The 24,682-nt window shown below is 34.5% G+C and overlaps 1 protein-coding gene across 3 annotated transcripts in view; it reads right to left on the bottom strand.

Annotated features, from left to right (window-relative positions):
* TSGA10 (testis specific 10) overlaps positions 1 to 24,682 on the bottom strand; it is a gene marked incomplete at its 3' end in the record, with an annotated part of 158,005 nt that overhangs the window by 106,131 nt on the left and 27,192 nt on the right. For all 3 annotated transcript variants that reach the window (XM_082746844.1, XM_082746843.1, XM_082746845.1), the window contains exons 4-9: positions 18,349 to 18,414; positions 16,621 to 16,788; positions 16,074 to 16,229; positions 11,072 to 11,242; positions 10,905 to 10,982; positions 9,296 to 9,447 (exon numbers count right to left, since the gene is read on the bottom strand). In XM_082746844.1, the coding sequence (XP_082602970.1) occupies positions 9,296 to 9,447; positions 10,905 to 10,982; positions 11,072 to 11,242; positions 16,074 to 16,229; positions 16,621 to 16,788; positions 18,349 to 18,414 (791 nt within the window). The remainder of the gene's footprint in view (positions 1 to 9,295; positions 9,448 to 10,904; positions 10,983 to 11,071; positions 11,243 to 16,073; positions 16,230 to 16,620; positions 16,789 to 18,348; positions 18,415 to 24,682) is intronic.

Here is a 24,682-nt window from a genome sequence, read left to right as displayed (position 1 = left end):
GGGAGCAGCAGGCTCCCCACCAAGCAAAGAGCTGGATGTGGGACTCCATCCCAGGACTCTGGGATCATGACCTGAGCTGAAGGCAAATGCTTGGCCAAATGAGCCACCCAGATGTCCCAAACATAGAGTACTCTTTTTTTTTTTTTTTAAAGATTTTATTATTTATTTATTTGACAGAAAGAGAAAGCGCGCAAGCAGGGGGAGCAGCAGAGGGAGCAGGGGGAGCAGAGGGAGCAGCAGAGGGAGCAGAGGGAGAAGCAGGCTCTCCACTAAGCAGGGAGCCCAATGCAGGGCCTCAGTTCCAGGACCCTGGGATGATGACTCGAGCCAAAGGCAGATGCTTAACCAACTGAGCCACCCCAGGTGTCCCAGCATAGAGTACTCTTGACACAATACCCACAGAAAACCAGGTTATCAGAAATACCCCACCACAACCGAAATTATAAAAACAAACCCCCCTCCACTATATACACACCAACAGAAGTTACCATGAAAAAAAAACAAACCATAAAACAAAAAACCACCGACTATCAAAAGCATAAAAAACTGGTCTTCACTTCAACAAAGAAAAACCAGAGGAAAGTACAAATGCAGTCTCCCACTACCACAAATTATGCTATGGAATTCCCCACATTTGGGGGAAATCATGCGGGTTACCACATCTGGAGTGCAATGGATAAGCCTTGCCCTGGGAAAACCACCATTGTGAGTATAAAAAATTTTTGGAAAATATAGTGAAATTCCACTGTAGTCCAAATGAAGAATCTTTTCATATGCCTTGACAAAGTATTTTCTTAGCTTTTTTTCTTGTAAAGCAGCATTTAAAATTGCATGCTAAAGGGTCCCTCACTGGCTCATTCAGTGGAGTGCACAACTCTTGATCTCAGGGTTGTGGGTTCAAGCCCCACACTGGGTATAGATATTACTTTAAAAAAAATCTTTTAAAACTGCATGCTAAAATCAGAAGTATAAATGTAACAAGCCTATCAATTCACATAATGATGAGTCCTGAAAGAGGCATATACCTTCCAAGGCATAGTGTGGCTATTCTTATGCTATTAAATTGCATTGCAGCCATACACTTTCCAAAATAGCCATATTCCCCAGCACAACACAGGGATCCCTCTATTAAGAAAAACAAAATAGAAAATTACACACATAAGCAGAATTTCTCAAATCAGACCTTTAAATCACTGACCAACAAACCCACACCTAAAGCAGACATTTAATAGCAACTTTAGAAGTAAAGCTCTTAGCTTCTTTTGCAGACTACTTTAACACTGATGTCAGAAAAGACTCTTACAACTCCTCTAAGATATATTTAGAACTTTAAACAACCGACTTTTCTTTTCTCCAAGTGCTCAGAGTCATAGAAAAGATTTTTGGTTGCTTCCAAGCTTGGGCAATTATGATTAAAGCTGCTATAAAATTGTGTGCAGGTTTTTGTGTGCACATAAGATTTCAACTACTTTAAGTACAACAGAGCGCTATATGGTAAGACTGTGTTTAGCTTTGTAGAAACTGCTGAACTGTCTAATAAAGTGGCTGTACCATTTTGAATTCCCACCAGCAATGAATAAGTGTTGTTGTTGAACCACATCCTCACCAGCTTTTATTTTCAGTGGTTGGGATTTTGTCCATTCTAATAGGTATGTAATGGTATCTCACTGTTGTTTTAATTTGTATTTCCCTGGTGACCTATGATGTAAAACACCTTTCATATGCTTATTTGCCACCTGTATATCTTCTTCGTGGAGATCTGCTAAGGTCTTGGCCCATTTTTTAATTGGGTTGTTTGTTTTCTTATTGTTGAGTTTTAAGAGTTCTTTGTATGTTTTAGATCCAGTTCTTTATCAGCTGTGTCTTTAGCATAGCAAATATTTTCTCCCAGTTGTGGCTTGGCTTCTCATATTCTTGACATTGTCTTTTGCAGAGCATAAGTCTTTAATTTTAATGAAGTACAGTTAATCAGTTATTTCTTGCATGGACTGTGCCTTTGCTGTTATACCTAAAAAAGTCATCAACATACTAAAGTCATCTAGGTTTTCTCCTGTTATCCTGTAGAGGTTTTACAGTTTTGCATTTTACATTTAGGAATGTGATCCATTCAGAATTAATCTGAAGGTGTGATATCTGTGTTGCAACTATCTCTGCTCTATTGTATTGCTTTTGCTCCTTTGTCAAAGATCAGTTGACTATATTTATCTGGGTCTATTTCTGGCCTCTCTGTACTGTTCCACTGATCTATTTATCTATTCTTTTACCAATACCACACTGTCTAAATTACTGTAACTTTATCTCAAGTCTTGATGTCAAGTATGACCAGTGCTCCAACTTAGTTTTTCTTCAGTGTTCTGTTGCCTACTCTTTTGCCTCCCCTTATAAACTTTAAAATCTGCTCACTGATACCCACAAATAATTTGCTGTGATTCCAATTAGAACTTACTGAATCTGTAGATCAAGTTGAGAAGAATGGACACCTTGAAAATATTATGTTTTCCCATCCATGAATATAGAATATTTTTCTTTCTTTTAGATTAATTTATTTGCAGCGGAGGAGGGAAAGAGAATCCTTAGGCAGACTCCCTGCTGAGCACAGAGCCCAATTCAGGGTCCGACCTCATGACTCTGAGATCATGATCCAAGTCAAAATCACGAGTAGGATACTTAAGCAACTGAGCTAACGCTGGCACCCCTAGAATATTTTTCAGTTTATTTAGTTCCACTTTGATCTCTTTTGTACTTTTTTTTTCTTTTGTACCAGTCTTGTACTTTTTCTCATATAGATCTTATACATAATTTGTTAGATTTATACTTAAGTATTTCATTTTGGGGGAGGTACTAATATAAATGGTACTGTGTTTTCAATTTTAAATTCTATTTCTTCATTGCTAGTATTAAAAAAACAACTGACTTTTTATATTAACCACATATCCTGCAATGCTGTAGCAACAGCTTATTAGTTCTAGATTTTTTGTTAATATTTTGTATTTTTGACATAGAATATCATGTCATCTACAATAGATTTTAATACTGAAATCTTTTTGGTCTCAAATACCCAGACTCAAACTGAACTGGTCTTGGAATCACTGGACACAAAGACCTAAACTAACTTTTTATTAACAGAAAGCTCTATCAATCATTCAACTATATGGAAAATTCTTCTTGGACCTACAGATGTTTGATACACTGATGCAGACACACAGGTTTTGTTTTGTTTCGTTTTTTAATCTACTTCTAGGAAATGTTCTGAAAATACTCTAGCTTTTTACTATCATTGTCTGACACAGAAACCCAAAGAGAAGGACTTGTGCTACACTAAAATATACCTGTTTGAAAGAAAAGTTCACCTAAGCAGTATAGGAACACAGATAATGAGTATTGGTTTTGAAACACTGGGAAATTTCTTCTTCCACCAGCAGTGAAACCCAATCAGAAATGGATTAATTTCTTTTTGGCTGATTTGGCTTGGAATACTATGGAACTTCAGTTTAGAGATACAGGAATCCAGATATGTGTGCTGAATGGCGCTTACGACTCAATTTCTAGTGTATGTTCACACACGGGACAAAACATAATTTTCTTACCAACTGACAAAACAGAAAACAGGAACAACAATATTTTAATTATAATCAATGTAGTTGGATTATGTACCTTCTAATTAGATTATCTGTAATTCCTTGCCTTTTATAAATGTATATAATATGAATATATTATAAGGTATAAGATATCGATTTATAAAAAATAAACTGACAGCTGACTTCTCAGCAGAAATAATGTACATCTAAGATAGTAGAAAGATATTATCAAAGTATTAAAATAAGAATAATTCCCAACTTTTAGAATTCTCTACCTAGCAAAAATATCGTTCAATATCAGCAAGGTTACAACAGGGGTGGTGAGAAATGCTCAGCTTTTGAGTATATTTTGAAGACAAAACAAACTGCATTGGATATGGATATATGAAGCCACAGATTATTCAAGGTTTCAGGCCAAGAATTGCATGAACAGACTTCCCAGACTAAGCTGGGAAGATTGAAAAAGCAAATTTATGTGTGTTGGAGGGTGAATGAAGGGTAGTGGGTAGCAGAACTCCAGGTTTGAAATGTATGTTAGACGTTCCAGTGAAGATGAAAAGGAGGGGTTGGACATTCAAGTCCTGAGTTCAAGAAAAAAGTTCATGCTACAGATATACATTTGAGAGTCAAGAGTAAATACACGAGACTGGATGAGGGATAAGTACACATACAAGAAAAGAAGCGGTCTAAGGACTGAGCTGAGGAACACTCCAACATTTGCAGATTATGGAGATGAGGAGGAACTAGCAGAAGAGCCTTAGAAGGACATCCAAAGAGATGAAAAGAAAATCAAATGAGTATGGTACCTCAGAAGACAAATAAGGAAAGTATTTAAAGGAACAGAGAAAAAAGCACAACTGAACATCTTTATCAAATGTTGCTGATAGGTCAAATAAAATGAAGACTGAGGACTGACTACTGAATTGAGTAACATGAAAGCAAATATTACCTTGAAAAAAAAATATTACCATGAAAAAAGTTTTCATGACATGGTAGGAGAAAAAGGCAGATTACAGCAGGTTTAAAAGAGAACAAAATGCAAGACACTGGAGCCAGAAGTTTAGACAACTCTTTCAATAAAATCCCTGTAAATAAGATAAAAAATTTACTACAAATATGTAATTAGCAAAAAGTCAATCAAAAAGGTAAGTGAAAACTCATTATGTTTTTGGATACTTAAAATCACACTAATAACTAAAAGTTCAATTAAGAAGTAATGGTGAAAATTAGAAAATATTTTATAAGAAGTACATAACAAAGCTTGTAAAACACATTCAAGTAAGTATTTTGTCTATATGAGAAAAAAAGCCTAAAAAGTAATAATATAAGCATTCATCTAAAGAAATTAGAAAAAAATTTTTTAAAAATCTAAAGAAAATGTAAGGAAATAATAAAGAACAAAACTTAATGAGGATCACCAAGCAAAATGGTGGTTCTTTGAAAAGACTAATAACAACAGACTAAAAAGGAAGAAATCACTATAAATTCGATAGACATTAAAATGTTCATAGGATATTATAAATAACATCATCCTAAAAATGTTTTAAAATTTAAAGAAAATGAACAAATGCCTTAAGAATATATATTGAATGGCATAAGAAGAAATTTCTAATTGTTCTTTTACCCATTAGACAAATAAAAGAAAAACTTCCCTCAAAATAAATAAATAAATAAAAGTCAGACCCAAATGGCTTCATTGGTTAATTTCTGCTCTGCAAAAGATACCATTAAGAGAATGAAAAGACAAGGCACAGATGGGGAGAATATATCTGCAAATGACCCAATAACAAGTATCCAAAATATTAAAAGAATTCTTAAAATTCAGTAATAAGTAAAAAAGAAATTGAAAAATGGCAAAGTATCTAAACAGATACCTTACCAAAGAAAACATAAAGATGGCAAGTAACAATATGAAAAGATGCTACACATCCTTTGTCATTAGCAAACTGCAAATTAAAACAATGAAGTATTGCTACACACCTGTTATAATGGCTAAAATACAAAAATGTGACAATACCAAATAGTAACATGGATATGGAGCAAAAGAAATTCTCATTCATTGCTGGTGGAAAAGCAAAATGGTACAGTCACTTTGAAAGAGTTGGCCACTTTCTTATAAAGCTAAATGTAGTTTCAATCTATGATTTAGCAATTGTGCTCCTAGGTATTTACTCACCTGATCTGAAAACCTATGTCCATACAAAAACCTGCACATGAAAGATTATAGCAGCTTTATTCATAATTACCAAAACCTGGAAGCAACCAAGATGTCTTTCAATAGGTGCACGATAAATACACTATAGTATATACACATGATAAATTATTATTCAGTGACAAGAAATAAGCTATCCGGGTATGAAAGAAACATGAATGAACCTAAGATGCACATTGTTAAGTGAAAGAAGCTGGCCTGAAAAGGTTGTATACTGTGTGATTTCGATTATATGACATTCTGGAAAAGGCAAACATTTCCTCAGCCAGATGATAAAGGTCAAAATCAATAGTAATAAATCCAGTACATACCCATAATACCCTAGATAGATATGTACCCTAAAATGGCATTTTACCTCTATGACCTCTCTCTCAAAAACAAATTACCCAGTCTAATCATGACAAAAACAGCAGAAAAACCCCAACTGAGAGACATTCTACAAAATACCTGATCAGTATTCCTCCAAACTGTCAAGGTCATCAAAAACAAGGACAGTCTGAAACTGTCATAGCGAAGAAAAGCCTAAGGAAACATGACAACTAAATGTAATGTAGTGTTCTGGATGGGATCCTGGAACAGAAAAAGGACATCAGGGGAAAACTAAGGAAATCTGAATAAAGTACAGACTTCAGTTAATAATATATCAAATAATTCATTAATTCTAACAAATGTATTAATGTAAGATGTTAATAAGAGAGTAAATTGGGTCTGAGATATGTAGGAGCTCTACCTTCTTCATAATTGCTCTGTTAATCTAAAACTGTTGTAAAATACAAAGTTTACTTTTAAAAACAACTATATTTTCATATATAAACAATAAGCAATCAGAAAGTGAAATTTTAAGATTCCATTTACAACAGCATCAAAAAACATAGGAAATACTCATATAAATCTGAAATAAGTAGTACAGGACCTATATACTAAACACAGCAAAACATTGCTGAGGGAAATTAAAGATATAAACAATGAAGAGATATACTGTTTATGAGGGGGAACACGTGAAATTCTTTAGATGTCATTTTCCCCAATTCTAATCAAATTCCCAAGCAGGTTTTTTTTTATAAACTATTAAAATGAATCTAAAATTAAAATAAAATACAAAGGAATTAGAATACCCAAAACTATTTAGAGAAAGAACAATTTTGGAGGGCTAACATTACCTAATTTGAAGAGTTAAAAAAAAAAAAACCCAAAAAACAAAGTAATCAGGCAGGTTATACTGGGATTAAGATACATAAATAGATCCATCAAATAAAGCTGATCATCAAGAAAAGAGCTATACATATATGGATAACTGACATTCTATAAAGCACAAAAACAAGAAAGGATAGTTTTTCAACAAATTAGAGAACAACTGGATATCCCTATTCAAAAAAAGGTGAACTTTGACTTATACCTTGACTATATATGAAAACTTTGAAAACTTTGACATGAATAGCAGATTTAAATGTTGAGAACTAAAAAATTGCTAGAAGAAAACACAAAACAAAAGTCAGTGACCTTACGTTTGACAATGATATCTTTAAAAGAGTACAGGAAGCTGGATATAATTTTTTAAAAATCAATAAATTTCACTTAATCAAAATGAAAAACATTTGCTCTTTAAAAGACAATTGCTATAAATGTAAGCCAGAGTGGGAGAAAATATTTGTAAAATAAAAAATAAACAAATAAATAAATAAATTTATGTACATAAGCACATGCTCAGATGCTCAAAAGCATCAGTTATTAGGGAAGGTGAATTAAAACCATAAAACATACCTATTAGAATGGTTAAGATTAAAAAAACAATGCATACCAAGTGTTGATGAGGCTACACAACACCTGTGACACTCATATACTACTGGTACAAATGTAAAATAAAATAGCACAACCACTTTGGAAAAATTTAATAGTTTCTTCAAAATTAAACATATATCCATCACATAACTCAGTCACTCTACTCTTAGGTATTCACCCAAGAAAAATAAAAGCTTATGTCCATACAAAAACTCATATAAGAATGTACATAAATGTTTTGTTATAGGCCCAAACTGGAAACAACTAAAATGTTCATATATTCACATATGGAATACTACTCAGGAACAAAAAGGAATAAACTATTGATTATACAACAAGGATAAATTTCAAAATAATTATGCTGAGGGAAAGCAGCCCACTAAAAATATATATATACTATATGATTACATTTATAAAACATTTTAGAAAACCCAAACAAATCTCTAGGACAGAAAGCAAATCAGTGGTTGTCTAGGGATTGGCAGCATAGTTGAAAGGTTACAGAGGGGCACAAGGAAACTTTTGGGAATGATGGGTAGGGCCACTATCTTGATTGTGCCAGTATACTTACCAAACTGAACACTTTAAATATGTGCAGTTTACTGTATGTATGCCAACTAGATTCTAATAATACTGTTAAAAGAAAACAAATTATGCAAAAATCTTCCAAAATATTATACACCTATCAGATAGAATTTTTTAGTAAACTACTAAAATGCTTTCCAGGAATTTCTAATGGCATGGACAATGCTTATCATATACAATTAAGTGAAACTGGCCAAATATATAACCTAATAGAATGACATCAATTACATAGAAAGCTTACATAACACAGATGGAACTATTCCTGGTTAGAAAAAGATCTATATTAATAATAGCTTTCACTGAGTTATGGAATAATAGATGATTTACATTTTCTTTACACTTTTCTCTATTCTCCAAGGTTTTTGTTGTATTGTTGTCTTATTTTATTATTATTTTTATTTTACCTGAGCCTGTAATATCCTTTTAAACAGGAAGTTTTAAAAAAATTAATGAAGGGAAAAAAATTTGAGTCATTATCTGTCCTGACAAATCATTTCAACATACATACCACAGACCCCTGAATAATCAAAGAGGGGAATCTAGAACTCTTATGTGAACCAAGTATTATCTGTAGACTTAATATTTCACACTCATATGAACTACTATTTTTCAAAGGTTCACAGATGCACTGTAATTCAATATTACTAAATTTGTAGAGCTCTATCTTTTGTATCAACAGATACTAAAACTACTAACATGGTCTTCAAAAACTTATTTCCTTATATTTATTGCCTGTAGGTTGCTTTAATTGGAATTTCTTCTGCTACCATTCCAGTATGTAGGAAGGGCTAAGAACCTACTTTGCATTCAATTAAAAGAAGTTCCATTACATTTTCCTACATATTCAAACGCCAAAGTCAAATATGCTCTGTGCCCAGAAGGACGTTGTGAAAGGTACTTCAGTTAAACATTAGGCTTTTTGCAAATGTAAGATGATTACTAGAAGTCTGATTGCTAGTTTAGTATGCCATTACTAGTCTGTAAGTGATCTCTGGGATATCATTTAATGTATGCCGAGACTTCTACAACTCCTTCATAATAATACTCTCAGAAATTAAAGTCAACAAATAACTTAATTATCATTATAAAATACTCTACAAAAAGCAGATCTAGTAGTTATAGTAAACTAAAAGTAATTTACCTCAAAGAATTATTCTCTGCCTTTTGCCTGCCAAGTTCACTTTCAGTATCCATTGCCTTTCTTGCTAGTGATTTCATTTCTTTTTCCACAGTGGTTATGGTTTCCTTCATCAAAGTCATATTTGACATTTGCTCCATACGTTCATCATCAAGCTATGCAAGTAGAATGACAAGGTTACTGCCACCACCAACAAAATCTTCCTAAAGAGACATCTTTTCTGTGCAAACTGTGGCATATGACAAGATTTACACTAGGAGATGATCAGATTAGACCTGAATGTTGTGGGAGGCTGTATGGGCAAGGTACTGTGAAATACGAATAAGAACAAACCACTGCTATAAACATTGGGGTACAGATGGCCCTTCTTTTCACTACATCTGTATCCACCAAACTGTGAAAAGAACCAAGATGCCCTTCAACGGACAAATGGATAAGGAAGATGTGGTCCACATACACTACGGAGTATTATGCCTCCATCAGAAAGGACGAATACCCAACTTTTGTAGCAACATGGATGGGACTGGAAGAGATTATGCTGAGTGAAATAAGTCAAGCAGAGAGAGTCAATTATCATATGGTTTCACTTATTTGTGGAACATAACAAATAGCATAGAGGACATGGGGCGTTGGAGAGGAGAAGGGAGTTGGGGGAAATTGGAAGGGGAGGTGAACCATGAGAGAATATGGACTCTAAAAAACAATCTGAGGGTTTTGAAGGGGCAGGGGGGGGTGGGAGGTTGGGGTACCAGGTGGTGGGTATTATAGAGGGCACGGATTGCATGGAGCACTGGGTGTGGTGCAAAAATAATGAATACTGTTATACTGAAAATAAATAAAAAATAAATTAAAAAAAAAAAGAACAAACCACTGCACAATCTGTGCATAGAGCCTATCACAGTACATGCATCTACATTTTCAATCTGGTTCATTTTGACTGTAGTATACATATCTAATTTGCAAAAGGATTTATTTATTGTTCAACATTAATAAGTTATACATATAAAGTGGAATTATGAAAAAAAATTTTTTTCTCTCCTGAAAAATGCTTTTTATTCTCATTATGACAACACATATGAATGTATAAATATATTCAATTAAATTTGATAACAGAACTCAAATTGTTTATATAGTCATAACATCTCAAATTCATAGCATCTAGAATTCTTGATTAGTGAAAAGGTGATGCTTCACATTTAAATTCAGTTTAAATATAATCTTCTCATAACTTTTCATGTCATAATAATTTATTCTACCTTAGCTACACTTTAGATAGAATAAGCCAGTTTCTCTGTATCTGGCAACGTTATGTTTAATGAAAGACAGAGATGAGAAATCTGCTAAAATCCCACAGATGTATTCCTAATGGATTTTTTTTTAAAAGAACACATTTTTTCAACCTAAAAGAAAAAAGACTTTACTTACATTTTTTGGAAGGACATAAACAGTGAAAAAGTGATAATTTATACTACACATACTACTTAAATGTTTTAGGATTATTAACACTATCTCAGAAAAATAAAAGAACTTCTCTGAACATAGAAAAAAACAAAGAAAAGGGGGAAGCTATTGACAGTTTATAGCTGAAAACACAAAAGTGATTTTTCTTTACATTATGAACTGTACACTCCAGCTCTTCTATCCTTTGTTCCAAATGAGCCTTCTCATTAAATGCTGTCTCTTGGGCAATCTGTTTAAAAAACAAAAACAAAACAAAATGTTTTCAGTGTTGCTACACGGTGTTTCACAAATGGTCATACTGATAAAAGTCATCCAAACCTTTAGCCTTTCCCTCAGGCTATCTCGTTCTGTGGTCATTCTTCGTAAGTCAGTGAAGGCCACATCTCTTTCAGTCTCCACCCGCCGGAGGATGGCATGTGCTGTTGTTGATTTAGGAGACTTACAGTTTTTCATCATTTCTCTTCGAAGTCGGGCAATTTCTTCCTGTGCCTATTATTTAAATACACAGATTTCTATTTAACAAGTTTTAGAGCAGACATAAATACAGCAATCTTCAATCCAGCTAGTTAAAATACAAACCATTTATAAAAATGCATGCAACAGGATTTTTTTTTTAAAGATTTTATTTATTTTATTAGACAGACAGAGATCACAAGTAGGCAGAGAGGCAGGCAGAGAGAGAGGGGAGGAAGCAGGCTCCCTGTTGAGCAAAGAGCCCGATGCGGGGCTCGATCCCAGGACCCTGGGATCATGACCTGAGCCGAAGGCAGAGGCTTTAACCCACTGAGCCATCCAGGCGCCCCAACAGGATGTTTTTTTAATGAGTTTATATAAAGGCAAATGATGTCCAAAAATGCAAGTGATGAATAAAAATAAAAGTTTGGTTTATAATATCTTTGCCAAATTTTTTTAATTAATTTGGAGGAAGTCAATATAAGAGAGAATGTTTTACTAATGTTTCATGATATAAATTTGAATTCAGCAAAATTCCAGTAAAATACTATTTTAATAAATATTACAGTGTTCCTATCTTTCTCTAATAAATGTATATGCCATTTCCATGTCCTAGCTACTTCTATCCTGACAGAAGGCTCATCAATCCTTACTGACAACCCAATATACTCTCTCGTACTATTTCAACCATCCTCAGGTCCTAAACCTATTCTACACCTACAGATGATTTCATATCCTACTGGGCTACTTAAAAGTCCCTAATCTTTCTTAATTTTGATCACTACCTATTCACCTGGCCTCCAAGTCTCAGAGGAAGATATATTACTTCCTAATTTCCATAGCAAAACTTTGACCAGAATCCTGGACCTCATCTCCTAAAATGCCTAAAATGCTTTCTAAGATACTCTTGACTCAATTAGAGTTGACCCTTGAAAAACATGGGTTTGAACTTAAACACATACTTCTTCAATAATACAGTACAATATTGTAAAAGTATTTTTTCCTCCTCATGATTTTCTTACCAACATTTTCTCTTCTCTAGCTTATTTTATTGGAAGAATAAGTGTATAATACATACATAAGGAATGTGTTAATTCACTATGTTATCAGCAAGCTTCTGGTCAACAGTAGGTTAGTTGCAATTAAATTTGGGGGAGTCAAAAGTTATACAAAGATTTTCAACCATGGGATGCCTGGGTGGCTCAGTTGGTTAAGCAGCTGCCTTTGGCTCAGGTCATGATCCCAGTGTCCTGAGTTCAAGTCCCACATAGGGCTCCTTGCTTGGCAGGGAGCCTGCTTCTCCCTCTGCCTCTGCCTGCCACTCTGCCTGCCTGTACACCCTCTCTCTCTCTCTCCCTCTGACAAATAAATACATAAAATATTAATTTAAAAAAGATTTTCAACTGTGCAGGAGGGTTGGCACCCCTAGTCCCACCTTGTTCAAGACTCGGCTGTATAATTATTTCCTCTCACTTTGAATACCACCCTCTCCACTGGCTCTTTCTCCCCTCCCTCTACCATAACACACAGCTCCCATATCTTAAAAAACTGCCATTTAATCTTGCTGCCCCATTTACCATCCTATATCTCTTTTGCATTAGACATTTTTTTTTTTTTTTTTTTTTTTACGCTATGGTTTGTACCCATTTGCCTGTTCCTCAGCACCTACTATCCCACCCCAGTGTAAACTACTTGGCTCCTATACCTATCACTTTGCAGAATTTCAAATAATGACCTCACCAAATGGCCTTTTCTCAGTTCCCATTTTTAATATTTGGCAACATTTGGCATTATCTTCAACACCCTTTTTTAGACTCATTCCTTCCTTGGGCTTAGTATTTTTCCACCTTAGTTTCCTATCTTCTTATTCTTTCAAATATTCCCATACTAATTGGAAAAAAAAATCCCAACATTTCATCTGTTCTTCTATAGCTTTCCCATTCAGAGACCTCATCTACTCTGAAGGTCACAAAGTCACCGCTAAGAAGATGAATTCCCCATCTACACATTCAGTTCTTACCTCTCTCCTCACTGTAGTCGCACATTCTCTTCTGCCTAAATGCAATTACCACCTGATTGTATGACCATCATCTTACTCCACCTGTCTGAAATTAATACATCTTTTCCCTCAAATCACAAATGGCTTCACTATTTCTTTTTCTACTACTAAAATTCTTCAGTCATTCAAAAAAGAACTTCAGTGAGGTCCGTTTATCCCTCCTTTTTGCTAAAACCAAATCTTGTCAAGGCTTCTGCTACAGTATCTATTGCATCTCTCCCTATCCTTATTTCCACTGATGGCATGCTAGTTTAGTTCTTAATGCCTCATGCATGGACTGCTTTCACAGCCTTCTAAAAGAATGGACAAATACCCAACTTTTGTAGCAGCATGGACGGGACTGGAAGAGATTATTATGCTGAGTGAAATAAGTCAAGCAGAGAGAGTCAATTATCATATGGTTTCACTTATTTGTGGAGCATAACAAATAGCATGGAGGACATGGGGAGTTAGAGAGGAGAAGGGAGTTGGGGGAAATTGGAAGGGGAGGTGAACCATGAGAGACTATGGACTCTGAAAAACAATCTGAGGATTTTGAAGGGGTGGGGGGTGGGAGTTTGGGGTACTAGGTGGTGGGTATTATAAAGGGCACGAATTGCATGGAGCACTGGGTGTGGTGAAAAATAATGAATACTGTTATGCTGAAAATAAAAAATAAATTAAAAAAAAAAAAAAAAAAAGAGTCCACAATTTCCCCTTCCTCCAATTCTCTTGAAAGAAAAATTGTTATAAAAAGATAACACAAAAAGATTATGAAACAGATAATATAAAATTGTTAACAGGTTTAAATTGTAAAAATGTGGCATTGGTCATTTCTTCTATCCTAAAAAAGCAAAACAAAACAAAACAAAAAACAGATTGCCCATTGCTTATAAAGCAAAGTATAAACCCCTTATAAAGCCCATTAAACAGCCTCTACATGTAATTCAGAAGTTGGCAAACTACATGTAGTTCACAGGCCAAATCCAGCCTGCCTACTGTTTTTTTTTTTTAATTAATTTTTTATTTTTTATAAACATATATTTTTATCCCCAGGGGTACAGGTCTGTGAATCACCAGGTTTACACACTTCACAGCACTCACCAAAGCACATACCCTCCCCAATGTCCATAATCCCACCCCCTTCTCCCAAACCCCCTCCCCCCAGCAACCCTCAGTTTGTTTTGTGAGATTAAGAGTCACTTATGGTTTGTCTCCCTCCCAATCCCATCTTGTTTCATTTATTCTTCTCCTACCCACTTAAGCCCCCATGTTGCATCACCACTTCCTCATATCAGGGAGATCATACTGTTTTTGTAAGTCTGTAAATTGAGAATGTTTCTTACACTTTTAAAAAAATGATAAAAAAAAAAACCAAACAGATTTCATAACATTTATCATAAGTAAAAATAATATGAAATTCAAACTTCCATGTCTAAAAGTAAGGTTATATTGTAACACAGCCAAACTCATTCATTTGGTAATTGTCTATAGCTACTTTCACACCACGACAGAGTTGAATAGCTGTGAAACTGTGTGGCCTGCAGAGCCCAAGATACTTCTTTTCTGGCATTCACAGAAAAGGTTTGCAGACCCCTGCTCTAAGCTCTAGTTCAATTTACCTCTCAAGACTTAGCTCCCCCTTACTCCAATGGCATATAGATTTTAGTCTAGTCTTAACCTGATCCATTTATCTACTGATTTTCCTGCCTTTATCATTTGCCTCTCACTATTCCTTTGGTCTGGAATGTTCCTTTCCCCTTTCAGGATAATAGGAACTCCCTTCTTCCTTTAGGACTCAAATTCCATATCATCTAGCAAAGATTTCCTTAATCACAACAACTAAAAATACCCACTTCTTTTATTTGTTACAACATCTTCTAGACTACTTATACTTAAGTAATAAAAAATACATACAAGACTTTACTTTATACTATACTATACTTTATCTCCCCAAGTAGACTGTGAACATAGAAAACAGTGTTGGTATTTTTCATTTTTTTCTATCTCTTAGAGTGGCGAGCTCAGAACCCTGCATACAGTAGTAATAATTCTTTTTTTTTAAAGATTTTATTTATTTGATAGAGAGAGACACAGTGAGAAGGAACACAAGCAGGAGGAGTGGGAGAGGGAGAAGCAGGCCTCCTGCAGAGCAGGGAGCCAGATGCTGGGCTCCATCTCAGGATTCTGGGATCATGACCTGAACCAAAGGCAGATGCTTAACCGACTGAGCCACCCAAGCACCCCTGATAGTGATAATTCTTAATAAAATTTGATATTTTTAAAAGAAATTGTTAGTGATTTATGAGGTTTAATATTTGTTGAATAAATAAGCTAAATGATTAATAAGGGATATATATATCTATATATATATATATCTATATATATATATATATCTAAGCTAAAAATGGGTATAAACTACAAACTGATTTTACTCTCCTAAATTAAGAAAATTATAGGCATTTCCTAAAGTGATTGATATCAAAGTAATATTAGCATTCTCTAACCCCAAATCTCAAGTTTACCTTGAACTCACCATTTCCAGTCATTTAACAATTTCTTTATTTCTCATGCCAAAAATCAGAATATTTCTATACATGTATATGATCTTTTTTGGATATAAGGAAAAACGTGTATATTTGTGTATGTACACATACACTTATTGTATTGGAAATACATTACATTTCATTAAGAATACCTTAAGAACAAAGTAATTCCCAAATGTTAGGTTAATTTGATTGGCAGATTTAAGCATTCTTATTCAACTTAAAAAATTACATATCTCAAAAATTGATTATTATTAGATATGTTATTTATAAATAAATTTACCTGCTCATAAAGAAGAAAGGTCTTGTCTCTCTCAGATGTAAGAACCTTGACATTACCCTGAATTTCTGCCAAATGACGCTCATATTTTTCCAGCATGCATTTTAGTTCTTCACGGTCTCTTGTTGTTTTCAAAAGCTCTACATCACAGTTTGTACCCTAAGATTATTATATAAGAAATCTGAAATTCTTCTTTGACACGTGGCTCTAAAAAAAGCACTACACAATCTCTACTCAATCAAACGTGACAATACAATGAAAAGAAATGATAAAAAAAAAAAGTTTTAAAAAATCACTTCTCTTTTAAACAGCTTTGTCCCAAACTGGTCCACATTTATCTGATTACCTCCCAACTACTACCTATACTGGGGATACAGAACCAAATTCAATGGTCCACTGTGCCATCAAAGAGATCTCTGTCTCCCCAATTCTTGGATATATCAATTCATGCCAAATCAAAATGAATTGTTTGCATATTAGGTAAATCAAAGAATAAAAGTCAGTGTTTGAGCAACAAACTCCAAAATATTTGTAAGTTTCCAAAACCTACCCGGGAAGATGGAGATGGGCGTCTTGGACTTTTAGATCTACTTCTCATCATCTTTCTCAAATTTTGAGCTTCACTCTTGTAGTAATCTCTGTCTGCTTCTAAAGTCTTGACAAAGGAATCAAGTCTGGAAGGAGATTTATTTTGTCCTTTTTCAGTCTCTAAAATTATCTTGCCAGGGAGGAAAAAATTAGGTTATTATTTCAAGCTATACTATAGCATCATTTTCTATATAAAAATGAATAAACAGGATCCTTAAAAATAATTAACTTGGTATTTTAGAAGATAATTCATCAGTACTCTTTAAAAAACAGTTAGCTGCCTTCTTTTTCTAGCATTTGTGAATGTACTATATTTTTATTTAACTGAAAGAACCCTTAAATTTATTCAATGTGGGAAGCTGCAATAAGGCTTGAGTCGAGGACCAAACCAGGCCCTGACTTGTGCCCCCTTTAAAGTCTGAATAACCTAACAAAAGGTTTAAGACGGGAAAAGTTGAGTAGCACTGAGAAAGGGTATGTGCTATGTGTCGTGCGCTTGCCTATGTGACTTCCCACATGCTTGCTAAACAAATGAGAACAATTCAGTTGGGGTCAAAAGTTCATTGCTGGTCCTTGCTGCCCTGGTACTGCTCATAAATTACTTTCAGGTTTGCCGTATCAATACAGAACAATTGTACTAGCATCAGCTGTTTGGCGTCACGAGGTCTGCTTATAGTTAAATGTGAAACTTATTATGGGAACTCATGGTTGTTTAACTGAACACAGGTGTATTGTTTCTCCTACACTATACATATGGCCTTAATGCTTTGAATAAACTTAGTACTGTTGGACATCATCCTCAGTGCTCCTCCTGCCCTCATCTCTTTGTCTCTTAATTTCTTTTCACCATCCTCTTACCCTCACGTTTCCTGGTAATTTTAAGGAAAAATGGTAAAGAAATTTTGGGGACAGAAATGCACACAGATCTAGTTGTAAGTCCTAGAAATTGAATTAATTTCTATTAGGAAATTAATAAGAAATTTCCTGCTTAGGAAACTTGTATGCTAATATTAGAGCTTCTATTTACGGCATCTAAATTTTGTTCAATAATTGTTCAATAAATGAATAAATTAAATGAATGCTGGATATTTTATACTTGTATACACTTTCAGGTACATTCCCATTTACCTTAATGTATTTAGAAGCAGTTTTTCTTTTATAATCTTTATTTTACCAATACTTTATTGGGAGAAAATTACAGATATGCTTTCAGAGAGGGTGTTCCAAATGATATTTTAAATGATAACATTAAACAGTCTAAAATGAGTTTTCATTTCACATTGTTAGAAAAAAAAAACTCACTACTCTGAATTAACTTACAACATCTGATTTAATATTTATTATTAAGAGGGATAAAAGTTAATGTGTAAACAAATGTACCTTGTATTTTGAGAATTAAATTACTCATGGTCATCATTTTAAATCAAGTAACAGCTAAGGGTACTAATAAAACCAACCAAAGTTCTCTCCACCTCTGGGAAAGGAAGGCATAACGATGAAATGGAGCAGGAACAACAATGCTCTTACAGATGGGAAGCGCCCCTGTGCACCAAGCAGAGTGCTGATTTTAGAAAGCAGACATTTTTTAATGTTCACAAAATGCAGAAGAACTAAAACACATATACCATTTTTCACAGTCTAACAGAATAAAAATGACTCCGCAACTTAAATGTATAAAAAATGTACTTACAGATCTAAGCCTTTTTATTGTATCTTCCAATACTATTATATTATTTTGTTGGCAAATGAGTTCAATCTGAAAAATAAGCCAGAAAAAAAAAGGTTATTTAGATTAAAAATATTTAAAAAGATTAAAAAGAATCACCTGGTGATTCACAGACCTGTACCCCTGGGGATAAAAATATATGTTTATAAAAAATAAAAAATTAAAATTAAAAAAAAAAAACAAAAAACAAAAAAAACAATAAAATACTAAAAAAAAAAAAAAAAAAAAAAAAAGATTAAAAAGAGAACATCAAAAAAGGAAGCCACTTGAAACAGGTACTGGCAAGGATGTGGACCAAAAGGAATCTTTATGTTGGTGGGAATGCAAACTGGTGCAGACACTGCAGAAACAGTATGGTGGTTTCCAAAAAATTAAAATTAGAATTACCTTATGATCTAATAATCACACTACTGGGTATTTACCCAAAAAATATAAAAACACTAATTCAAAGGGATACAAGAACCCGTCTGTTCACTGCAGTATTATTTACAATAGCCAAATTATGGAAACGGCTCAAGTGTCCATAGATAAATGAATGGATAAAGATGTGGTTACATATACATACATAAACACACACACACACACACAGACACGGAATATTATTCGGCCATAAAAAGAATGAAGTCTTGCAATTTGCAATGACACAGATGAAGTTCTAGAGTATAATGCTAAGCAAAAAAAGTCAGAGAAAGACAAATACCATATGATCTCACTCATATGTGGAATTTAAGAAACAAAATAAATAAGCTAAGTGGATAAAAAGAGAGAGAGAAAAAACAAGAAATAGACTCTTAACCATAGAGAGCAAACTGTTACCAGAGTTGGGAGTGGATGAGGTAGGTGAAAGAGGGGATAGAGATTAAATAGTACACTTACCATGATGAAAAAATAAAATTAAAAACTAAAAAAGGGAAGCTACTTAAAAATAAAATCATGTAGTGAATAATTTACAAAAGAAATGATAATCTAGCCTTTCTGTTCACCTACCTTTGGATGATAAAAGAACATAGAATAAAATATAGCAGTTCCTTTCCATTAACCCAAGTTTGTTATGAAATAGTAATTGGTTATATTTTACCAAATTACTCCCTACAAACTGCAACAAAATGTCAATACTAATTAAAATTCTGAAGACAATAATAGGGAAGAGACAAAAGAATGAGTAGGATAAAAGTATTCCCAAATGACCAAAGTCAGAGTGACTGCTTTCTCTTCTGAACTCTTTTAATAGTTTAGTTCAATCAAACCTATAAAATACTTTTTGTATCAGTTTTACAACATTGAACATACCCAGTCTTACAGTATAGCTACCTGTAGTCATGTAGTTAGTATATGACTAGATTGTATGTCTCTATAAGACAGTGACTATGTTTTCATGCAAAGATTTATTTGATATAATCTATGCTAAAAATGGCATATTAGTTTAATAAACTTATTTTTCAATTCATAAACCTTCCACTCATTATTCTAAACTGTTTCCTGCTATATTTTAAATTTAACTTTTCTGGAATTATTGCTCCTCATTTGTTATTTAGACCCAAATTCTTTTCTAAGATTTCTCTGAAAGTCATATCTTTTGTAATCCATGAAATACTAAGGGGCAATGGTATGAAACAAAACTTATGTATAGTTTGGATACGCTTATACAGTTTTGGATAGGCAATTTTCAATGCTTTAACTTACACTATTATGTAGATGCCAAAAAAATGGATCTATATTAAATTATGTATAAAGATGCCCACATTAAATTAGGTATAAAAACTCACACTGCCAAAAATTTTATCTGACATATCGTTGTAAAAAGGAAATTTATACACACATATCATAGATACAGATGGAACATAACCAGTAATATGTACACTCAGCAAGATAAGATATCTAATTATAGTACGATGTTATTTTCTTCATTATACTCCTCTATATGAAATTAAATTTTTATGATAAACATATATTACTATTAAAGACATAAAAAACATAATGCTGTGAATTCTGGAACACTGAAAAGAAATTTAAAAAATGAATAAAAATTAAAAAAACCAAAACCATAATGCTGATTCTAATCTGAAAAACAAAATTATAACTAGCCCAAATGAAAAGATGTTAACCCAGTGTTTTCATTTATCTGACAAATGATTAATGAGGACCTATTATGCACCTGACATTGTGTTTCATGCTGGGAATAGCAGGGAATAAAATAGACAAAAACCTCTGCCTTCCATCTGCATCCCAATGTTTACAGCAGCAATGTCCACAATAGGAAAATTACGGAAAGAGCCCAGATGTTCATCAACAGATGAATGGATAAAGATGTGGTATATATAAACAACGGAATATTACTCAGCCATCAAAAACTGAAATCTTGGGGCACCTGCGTGGCTCAGTGGGTTGAGCCTCTGTCTTCGGCTCAGGTCATGATCTCAGGGTCCTGGGATGGAGTCCCGCATCGGGCTCTCTGCTCAGCGGGGAGCCTGCTTTCTCCTCTCTCTCTCTGCTTGCCTCTCTGCCTACTTGTGATCTCTGTCTGTCAAATACATAAATAAAATCTTAAAAAAAAACCTGAAATCTTGCCATTTGCAACAAAATGGATGGAACTAGAGGGTACTATGCTAAGTGAAATAAGTCAGTAAGAGAATGACAGTTGTCTTTTGATTTCACTCATGTGTGGAATTTAAGAAACAATACAGAGGTGAGTGCTGTGAAGTGTGTAAACCTGGTGATTCACAGACCTGTACCCCTGGGGATAAAAATATATGTTTATAAAAAATAAAAACAACAGAAAAGGAAAAAAAAAATGAAATATCTTAAAAAAAAAAAAAACAGAGGAGCATAGAGGAAGTGAGGGAAAAATAAATTAAGATGCAATCAGAGAGGGAGACCAACCATAAGAGACTCTTAACCATATGAAACAAACTGAGGATTGCTGAAGGGGAGGAGTATCAGGGTGATAGGCATTAACGAGGGCATATGATATAATGAGTACTGGGTTATATAACACTGTTGAGTCACTGAACTCTACCTCTGAAACTAATAATACACTCTATGTTATTAAGAGAATTTAAATTAAAAAAAAAAAAGAAAATCTCTGCCCTCATGGAAGTTATATTCTAGCTGAAAAGAGAAGAAAAAGATAACAGGTGAAATATATATCAGACAGTTACTGTCTTATTAAAAAAATACATAATGAGCATTCACATCTATTCTAAGCAACTGAGATAAGAAAAAAATAAACAAAGATTCCTGCCTTTGTGGAGCTTACAGTCCATCTGGGCAGACAATGAAAAATAAACCTAACAAATAAATTATATAGTACATTAGGGTAAAAAAAAATGAAGAGTTAAGGATATTGAGAGTGTTTATGAAGGAATAGGTTGGAATTTTAAATAGGGTTATCAATTAAGTCCTCTTTGAAAGGAGACCTGTGAACAAAGAGAAAGGGGGTCTTCCTGGTTCAGTTTTGGAAGTTTATAGTTCCAAGAGCTGGAGCAAACAAAAAATCCTTGAGGAGAACACAGGCAGCAACCTCTTCGACCTCAGCTGCAGCAACATCTTCCTAGGAACAATGCCAAAGGCAAGGGAAGCAAGGGAAAAAATGAACTATTGGGATTTCATCAAGATCAAAAGCTTTTGCACAGCAAAGGAAACAGTTAACAAAATCAAAAGACAACTGACAGAATGGGAGAAGATATTTGCAAATGACATATCAGATAAAGGGTTAGTGTCCAGAATCTATAAAGAACTTAGCAAACTCAACACCCAAAGAACAGAGATAATCCAATCAAGAAATGGGCAGAGGACATGAACAGACATTTCTGCAAAGAAGACATCCAGATGGCCAACAGACACATGAAAAAGTGCTCCATATCACTCGGCATCAGGGAAATACAAATCAAAACCACAATGAGATATCACCTCACACCAGTCAAAATGGCTAAAATTAACAAGTCAGGAAATGACAGATGCTGGCGAGAATGTGGAGAAAGGGGAACCCTCCTACACTGTTGGTGGGAATGCAAGCTGGTGCAGCCACTCTGGAAAACAGCATGGAGGTTCCTCAAAATGTTGAAAATAGAACTGCCCTATGACCCAGCAATTGCACTATTGGGTATTTACCCTAAAGATACAAATGTAGTGATCCAAAGGGGCACATGCACCCGAATGTTTATAGCAGCAATGTCCACAATAGCCAAACTATGGAAAGAACCTAGATGTCCATCAACAGATGAATGGATAAAGAACAGGTGGTATATATACACAATGGAATACTATGCAGCCATCAAAAGAAATGAAATCTTGCCATTTGCGACAACATGGATGGAACTAGAGCATATCATGCTTAGCAAAATAAGTCAAGCAGAGAAAGACAACTATCATATGATCTCCCTGATATGAGGAAGTGGTGATGCAACATGGGGGCTTAAGTGGGTAGAAGAAGAATAAATGAAACAAGATGGGATTGGGAGGGAGACAAACCATAAGTGACTCTTGATCTCACAAAACAAACTGAGGGTTGCTGGGGGGAGGGGGTTTGGGTGAAGGGAGTGGGATTATGGACATTGGGGAGGGTATGTGCTTTGGTGAGTGCTGTGAAGTGTGTAAACCGGTGATTCACAGACCTGTACCCCTGGGGATAAAAATATATGTTTATAAAAAATAAAAAATTTAAAATAACTAACTAAATAAATTAATTAATTAATTAAAAAAAACAAAACTAAAATTTATATGGAATCAGAAGAAACCAAGAATTGCTAAGGAAATGTTGAAAAAGAAAAACAAAACTCCGGGCATCACACTGCCTTATTTCAAGCTTTACTACAAAGCTGTGATCACCAAGACAAAATGGTACTGGCACAAAACAGACACATCGACCAGTGGAAGAGAGTAGAGAGCCCAGGTATGGACCCCCAACTCTATAGTCAAATAATCTTTGACAAAGCAGGAAAAAATATTCAGTGGAAAAAAGACAGTCTCTTTAATAAATGGTGCTGGGAAAATTGGATAGCTATATGTAGAAGAATGAAACTCAACCATTCTTTTATACCTTACACAAAGATAAACTTGAAATGGATATAAAAGACCTCAATGTGAGGCAGGAATCCATCAGAATCCTAGAGGAGAACATAGTAACCTCTTCAATATCAGCCACAGCAACTTATTTCAAGATATGTCTCCAAAGGCAAAAGAAAAAAAAGCAAAAATGAATTTTGGGGACTTTGCCAAGATCAGAAGCTTCTGCACAGCAAAGGAAAGAGTCAGCAAAACAAAGAGGCAACCCACAGAATGGGAGAAGATATTTGCAAAAACAGTACAGATAAAAGGCTGATATCCAGGATCTATAAAGAACTCCTCAAACTCAACACACACAAAACAGATAATCATGTCAAAAAATGGGCAGAAGACATGAACAGACATTTCTCCAATGAAGACAGACAAATGGCTACCAGACACATGAAAAAATGTTCATCATCACTAGCCATCAGGGAGATTCAAATCAAAACCACATTGAGATACCACTTTACACAAGTTAGAATGGCCAAAAATAACAAGACAGTAAATAATGTGTGTTGGACAGGATGTGGAGAAAGCGGAACCCTCTTACACTGTTGGTGGGAATGCAAGTTGGTGCAGCCACTTCGGAAAACAGTGTGGAGATTCCTTAAAAAATTAAAAATAGAGCTTCCCTATAACCCTGCAATTGCGCTACTGGGTATTTACCCCAAAGATACAGATGTCGTGAAAGAAGGGCCATCTGTACCCCAATGTTCATAGCAGCAATGGCCACAATCACCAATCTGTGGAAAGAACCAAGATGCCCTTCAACAGTCGAATGGATAAGGAAGATGTGGTCCATATACACTATGGAGTATTATGCCTCCATCAGAAAGGATGAATACCCAACTTTTGTAGCAACACAGACAGGGCTGGAAGAGATTATGCTAAGTGAAATAAGTCAAGCAGAGAGAGCCAATTATCATATGGTTTCACTTATTTGGGGAGCATAAGAAATAGCATGGAGGACACGGGGAGATGGAGAAGAGAAGGCAGTTGGGGGGAATTGGAAGGGGAGATGAGTCATGAGAGACTATGGACTCTGAAAAACAATCTGAGGGTTTTGAAGGGGCAGAGGGTGAGATGTTCGGTGAGCCTGGTGGTGGGTATTATGGAGGGGGCGTATTGCATGGAACTCTGGGTGTAGTACATAAACAATGAATTCTGGTACACTGAAAAGCAATTTAAAAAAATAAAGATTATTATATTTAAAAAAGAGAGAGAGAGAGGAGATCAACGATATAAAAATCTG

The sequence above is a fragment of the Mustela nivalis genome (genome assembly GCF_964662115.1).
Source record: "Mustela nivalis genome assembly, chromosome: 8".
Lineage (NCBI taxonomy): Eukaryota > Metazoa > Chordata > Mammalia > Carnivora > Mustelidae > Mustela > Mustela nivalis.
The sequence above is the reverse complement of the archived record's forward strand: the minus strand, read 5'-3'. Positions and strand labels throughout refer to the sequence as shown.